At 61.2% G+C, this 6,820-nt stretch overlaps 1 protein-coding gene across 1 annotated transcript in view; it reads right to left on the bottom strand.

Moving 5' to 3' along the window:
* Positions 1-1,082: 1,082 nt before the first annotated feature.
* Positions 1,083-6,820, bottom strand: part of SLC29A4 (solute carrier family 29 (equilibrative nucleoside transporter), member 4) — a 15,197-nt gene continuing 9,459 nt past the window's right edge. Inside the window, exons 6-10 of the mRNA XM_006889750.1 lie at positions 6,521-6,771; positions 5,032-5,173; positions 4,018-4,205; positions 2,994-3,234; positions 1,083-1,222 (exon numbers count right to left, since the gene is read on the bottom strand). Coding sequence (XP_006889812.1) covers positions 1,083-1,222; positions 2,994-3,234; positions 4,018-4,205; positions 5,032-5,173; positions 6,521-6,771 — 962 coding nt within the window. The remainder of the gene's footprint in view (positions 1,223-2,993; positions 3,235-4,017; positions 4,206-5,031; positions 5,174-6,520; positions 6,772-6,820) is intronic.

Genomic DNA, 6,820 nt, shown 5'->3' with positions numbered 1-6,820 from the left:
CCACGCCCACCGGGTGTATGGAGACCCTCCTGCTGCCTGATCCCCTCTCAGTGTCCCTGGTGACTTCAGGCTAAAGGGCCAGGAGGGCCACTTCTTCCACTCGAGCAGAGCAGGGTCCTGGGCGCCAGGTGCTCTGGAACCTCTCCACCTCCCAGGCTGACCCGCCCACAGAGATGCCCTTGAGGCAGCGGCAGGGTGGCCCCAGGCCCACGTCTTTAATGGCCGGTGCAGTCCAGTCAGTGGACAGACGGGTGACGCTTACAGCAGGGCTGGGTGGTCACAGCAGGGGGGTAGGAGTGGAAGGGTGGGCATGTTCCCACTTGCTCCTCTTGGGAAAGGCTGTCTTGGCTCCAGGTTCCAGGCTGGGCTCCAGTCCCCTATGTCCCTCATTGCAGGATGTGGGGGTGCTTCCTTTGAGACCCCCCGTTGTCCCCTTACTGTACCACCAGCAGGTGAAGAGGAGACAGGGAAGGCCATGGGGTCCTCGAGCCCTCAGTTCCATAGCATGGGGGAGGGGTGTGCTAGTGGTTCTGAGTATATGGCAGCCAGGGGGGTGGGGTGCCCAAGACACAGGTGCTGGCTCTTGAGACACTTCTACAAAGGAGTCTGGATCTGTGTAGATACGGGCTGAAGTCTCTTCATTGTGAAACTTGGGGTGAAACTGGATTCCAGGGCAGGGGCCTTGGAGTGACAGGGCTGAGACTGCCCTCTGTGGTCATGGCTCATAAAGGGTCCCCAGCGAAGGGGAACCATGGCCCATGTAACCTGAGGCTGGGGTTGGGTGGCCATGTGGGAGACGCTGTGTAGGGTCTGTCATCTTCTAGGTTGGGACATCTGAGAGTCTAACCCCTAGAAGCAGGGGCTTGGGCACAGTGGGGTCACTGGACACAGAGGGAGAGGGGCTAGAAGTGGACCACAGTGAGGGCAGCGCCCCAGGGGCACTGGACCTGGGGAGGGTGGTGTGATTGGCACAGGAGGCGGCCGGGGCCCCTGCAGGCACTGCCGGCGGGGGTGAGGAGGGGCCCTCGGGCCTCAGAGGGTGTCCGGGCCCCGACCAAGTGGTCCCTGCAGGGCTGGCCTGTTCAGAGGCCGGGGAAGGAGCCGTTGGTGGTGTCAGAGTGGAAGCAGCTGCTGGGGGCATCCCGGGTGAGGCTGTAGGTGCAATAGGCCACGGCCGAGCCCAGCGTCAGCCCTGTCATGTAGGACACGGTCATGGTGTTACCTGCGGGCAGGACAGGGCCTGAGCCGTGGGGACCGGGCAGTGGGGCCCACCACCACAGCCTTGGTCACACTGTCACCCTCTCTTGGGGGAGGAGGGTGGTGTTTCGGGGACACAGGCCCTTTGGTTCAGACACTAACAGAGATTGGCCAGGAGACCGCCTCCTGGTCTTACTGGGACCCTCTGTTATTGAATGGAAATCCAATTCCCTCTGTAAGTGTTTACTCAGATGATGATAACAATAAAAACAATGTACTCAGATCTCAAACTCATTGCCAAGGTGTTGGAATTGACTCCTAGCTGACTCTCCAGTGGGTTTCTATGGTTATAAATCACAAGGGAAGATACTGCCCATCTTTTTCCTTTAGAGCTGCCTGCGGATTCAAACCAGCGGCCTTGGGGTGAGCAGTGTAACCCCCTAGGCTGTGTGCTCCCTGGTGCAGACAGCACTGGACCTGCTCAGTACGCGCTTGACCTGAAGCTGCGGCGCTCAGTACGCGCTTGACCTGAAGCTGCAGCGCATGCGCAGTCACCCCCCCCCATCCCCCGTGCTCTACACACTTCTCCTACGGAGGGGCCCTGGCGGTGGAGTGAGTTAGGTGTCCCCCAGCCGTATCTGTTCCAGCTGCCGCCTCTGTATCCTGGCCCTGGCCTCCAGGTGCCACCTCATCCTGACAGTGTGGTCTGTCGAGGGGGCATCTCCACAGGGCCACTCCCATCCTAATCCCAACTCCCAGTGACCCCCACACCCTCCAACACCCCGTCTGCATCCCAGTCATGAGCAATGGACTCTTTTCTGCCCTGATGCCCCAAACCTTTCCTGACTCCCTCACCCTCCCCTCCCAGTGTCAAACTAGATCAGACACCTCATCATAATGCTGAGAATCCACCCAGCCATTTGGACACAGGACGGGTTTTGACATTGGTTTCAAGCTCCTGTACTGTAGCAGCACTCTCCCCCGTCCGACCCTATGATTCCCGTTTCCACTCACCTTTTCTGCATACCTTCCTGCCTTCTGCGCTCCCACCCCCAAATGCTGTCTGTCCTTTTGATTATGTATAGTTGATTGTTCCACGGAGTGGAGTGTGCGTGGCCCTGGGGTTACCCATCCCCTTCCCATCCTGTTACTTGGCTGGAAGTGGAGTCACAAGGTGAGTTAGTTCACTTCCAGGACTGAAGGGTGACAAGGCCTTCATCTCAGGGTTCCACCAGCCTCTGTCAGATCAGTGAGCCTGGGGAGTGTTGTTTGTATGATTTGGGGTTTTGTTCCACATTTTTCTCCCAGGGACCTTTCGTTGCTGAGTGGAAAACCAGGTTCCTCTGTAAACTTTCACTCAAATCTCAAATGTTCACTTAAAAAAAAGAAAAGGAAACATGAAGCATAGGACCAGCTGTGGGCTCTGACCTGCCAGAAACAAAACCAGTGCAGGCAGGGCCCCGGTTACACCCTCAGCCACGACCCTAAAGGCCGAGGGTTTGATTCCACTAGCCGGTCAGTGGGGGAGGCTGGGGCAGGACAGTCGGCCTGTGTTTGCAGCCTCGGGAGCTACTGGAGGGCAGCCGTGGGCAGAACCAGTGCGATGGCAGTGGGTCTGGTTCCGAGCTGTATCAGGTAAGTAGTTAGAAGGTAATCTTTCTAAAATACCAAGAATCCCACCCCTAGCCTGGCCTTTTCTCCAGCTCTGCGGCCTCACCCGGTCCAAGCCCCTGTGCTCCTTGGCTCGGACCCACCTGCCACTGTGCCCACTGACCCCTGCATCTGTGCTGCCTTACCTGCCAGCTCCCGCTGCTTGGGGCCCACCTTGCCGGCTGCTAGAATCATGGGCACGCTGCCGAAGTAGCCGTTGCTGATGCCCATGAGCAGGGAGAAGACGCAGGGCCAGGCGGGGTGGCGGAGGGTGGGCATGCCGCTCGGGTACACGCACAGGATGAAGAGCGGGATGAAGATGACGCGGAGGCAGGAGCAGACCAGCAGGTGCGTGCCCCGCCAGTCCACAGGCAGGGCCGCCAGGATCTGTGGGAGCCAGGCATGCGGGTGTGACCCCAGCGCACCTCCCAGCCCTCCCCAGCTCAGGCCCCGGCCCTGCCCGGCCCACCTCTCTCCCCTCTCTCCTCTCCGGCTCTGTCCACTGCAGTCCAGTCAACAGCACTGCTTTGAGCTGCTGTCCCACTGGCCACAACTCCCTGGGGCCCCACACGCAATGCAATAAAACAGCCCATGTTGCAAGGAGGGACGGGTCCTTGGAGAGGGACATCATGCTTGGGAGGGTGGAGGGACAGCGCAGGAGGGGAAGACCCTCTATGAGAAGGACTGATTTGGTGACTGGGGTAATCAGGATGGGAGTGTCAGAGGCAGTGCGGTTGGTGCAGAATAGAGCAGGGTTTAGGGCTGTTGTACATAGGGTCACTATGAGTTGCAAACAACTCAACGGCACATAACAACAACAACAACAACAATGATAGGTTGCAGATCAGACTGTTGGCTAGCTTTTGGGAACAGCTCACCATGCCTTCCTTCCTAGTCTGTCAGGGAACTAGGGCCCACACACAGGGTTTTCAGTGGCTCGGTTTTGAAAGCTGGTTGCCAGGCCCTTTTTCCTAGTCTGTCTGGAAGCTCTGGCAACCTGGTCAGCAGCACACTAGCTGCACTGTCAGGTGGGGGGGGGGGTGGCTGCACATGGGGTGCACTGGCTGGGAGAAGCGCCCTTCCCTGGGAACCCTGAGCTAAGAGGAGCCATGCCCCAGCTGGCCAGAGCCCCCACAGCTGCCCAGGCAGGGGCCCCGCGTGGCGTCTCACCTTGCCCACGAAGTCCGAGAGGTTGAAGATAGCCATGATGAGGATGGGCAGCCATTCGCCCAGGACACAGTGGCGGATCTCAGACTCGAGCCCAGGGAAGAGGCACAGCGTGATGAAGTAGGTGACCGCGATGGACAGCATGTCCGCCCAGATGACGCGCGCCACCACGTAGCGGTGCAGCAGTAGAGCTGGGGGTGGGGTCAGCGCCTGTCCCACGTGTGCCCCCAACGCCCTCCCCACCCTGTCCCCATCCCTGTCCCCATCCGTCCCTCACCCACCTCCCTCCCTCCCTCCCCATCCTCTCTCCTTCTCCCCACCTGTCCCCCACCCCACCTCCCTCCCTCACCCACCCTCTTCCCATTCATCTCCCACCTCACCGCCATCACCCCATCTGTCCCCCACCCCACTTCCCTAACCCACCCCCTCCCCTCCATCCCCAAACTCCCTCAGTACCTGACCCCCTCCCACCCTCTTCCCATCTGTCCCCCACTCACCACCCTCCCCCTCCCTCTCCCCATCTGCCCCCCATTCCACCTCCCTCACCCATCTGTCCCCCATGCCACCTCCCTCACCCACCCCCTCCCCATCTGCCCCCATCCCACTTCCCTCAGCGCCCACCCCTTTGTCCCGCATCCAGCTCCCCGACAACCTGCTTGAGCACCACCTGCTCCAGTGGAGGTGGACGAGGCCCTGAGGGGACCATCTTAAGTTGTGGGGTGTGGAAGATGGGGGGCCCTTGGACCACAGATGGGAACCTCAGACCATGGGCATGGAGAGGACAAGTTGGGGAGACCCGGAGCACAGTTGTGGGGTCACCACAAGGGAGAAGCCTCAGACCACAGACATGAGGTCACCACAGGGGTGGGGGGCCTTAGACCAAGGGGGTGGAGAGTACAAGCAGGGGAGCCTTGGACCATGGTTGTGGGGTCACCATAGAGGGCGAGGCCTCGGACCACATGGGGTCACACAGTCTGGGGAGCCTCCGGGCTGGTTCCAGAGGACAGGGTCCCTCACCTCTGCAGCTAGGCCAGCTCCGCTTGACCCGGGGCCGAGGGACATCGAAGCGCATGTAGGCTCCTCCCCCACCGCTGGTCACCTCGTGTGCCGGGCTGTCTTTGGGGGACCCCCCACTGGCCAGGGCTGCAGCTTGGTGCTCCTGGAGGATGGGGATGTGGGTCAGGTGTAGGTAGACACAGGTAGAACCCCGTGACATGTCACAGCTGGACGGGGGCCTCGGACCTCAGAGGTGGGCTTGGGCAACAGGACTGGGCTGTCCAGAGGGTCTCTCGGTACCTCCCCAAGCCCAGTGGGCAGAGAGCCACCTTCAGTCAGCACCTGCTGTGGACCCCACTTCCCCAGGGTCGCTCACATTTCTGGGGCTCAGACTTCTACTTTGTGGCTCCTCTGACCCCAGGGACAGTGTCCTGTCCAGACAAGCCGCAGAACCCTCCCTGACCCCACAGAGCCACGCTGGCCTCGCTGTCCCCCGGGGACCTCGCTGGCCAGTCAGGGGCACGGTCCTTTCCTGCTGTGGGCCTCCTCACACGCCCTGTGGTTATCCCCCGGGTTCCTCTGTCGACCCTTAGAAACCATTTCTTTTCCTGCCTGAGAGACCCACTGGGCTACTCAGGGTCCCTGACGTGTCCCCAGCTCAGGTCCTGGTGACTGGTCAGTGCTCCTCTCTGCTAACAAGAACAATGAAGGGCTGAGGTCCCCTGGGAGCTGTACCCCGAGCTGCCTTTCCCTGCCCAGGTTAGGTTCAGCCCACAGTGGACTGGGCTCCACGCCCACACCAGGGTCCTGTGGGTGCCTTTGCAGTCCTGCACCAGCAGAGGGCGCCCCCTCCTAAGATGATGCAGTGAGTCCTGCAGTGGTCACCAAGGGTGTGGCAGGAGCTGCCGCCTGGCTGTCCATGCTATGGCCCCAGCAGGTGTGTGGCTGGGAGGGGGAGCCCCAGGTGGGTCCTGACCTCAGCAAGGAGCACAGGACTCAGTCTCTCGCTCTCTGGTTCCTTTGTCCCCACCTGCATGCCCACCCCCTTTCCTGTCTGGCTCCAGTGTCCCCTCCTAGGAGGGTCCTTCACCCTTCAGCTCCTCTTCCTGACCCACGTGGAGCACAGAAAATAAGTGGGGCTGGTTCCCACCCTGGTTTGTCTCATCTCTAGAAAACATGGAAGAAGTGACCAAGGGGTCACAGAGTGGCAGTGACCAAGGGGGTGACCATCTGGCTGAGGCTGCAGGGCAGAAGGTGTGCTGGCAACGTACGTAGGCCATGGGACGTTGAGGGGTTTCAGATCAGAGATGTAGGGTCACCACAGAGAGGGGACCTCAGGCCACAGGCTTGGTGGCGTCACTGGGGATGAGGCCTCAGACCGTGGAAGGTGAAGGCCCCGGACCCAGGTGGAGTCCAGAGTCCCCGGGGCGGAGGGCCCAGAGCCGGCGGACCAGAGGGTGGCACAGTGCCTGCCCACCTCCCGGCAGGGACAGAGGGGACACGGACTCACAAAGTAGACATCCCCGGTGGCCACGTCGTGGTGCACACGGTAGCCAGCACCCTGGCGGCGGGCACGGCTGTCCCGGGGCCGGGCCGTGTGGTAGAGCACAAAGCGGCTGCGGCGAACCAGCAGGTGCAGCAGGAAGCAGAGCAGCTCCAGCCCCACGGAGACCAGGAAGAAGATGAGCGTGCTGGCCCGCTCGTCCGGCAGCAGCAGCTTGGTGAGGATACGGCTCAGCGAGATCATCACCCCCGCCGTGCCTGCGGGGCACAGGGGCCGGGCAGCAAGATCCGGGCACAGGGGGCTGGG

Source organism: Elephantulus edwardii, unplaced genomic scaffold, assembly GCF_000299155.1.
Source record: "Elephantulus edwardii isolate Elephantulus edwardi_28Jun2011 unplaced genomic scaffold, EleEdw1.0 scaffold00080, whole genome shotgun sequence".
In the NCBI taxonomy this organism is placed as follows: Eukaryota; Metazoa; Chordata; class Mammalia; order Macroscelidea; family Macroscelididae; genus Elephantulus; species Elephantulus edwardii.
The sequence above is the reverse complement of the archived record's forward strand: the minus strand, read 5'-3'. Positions and strand labels throughout refer to the sequence as shown.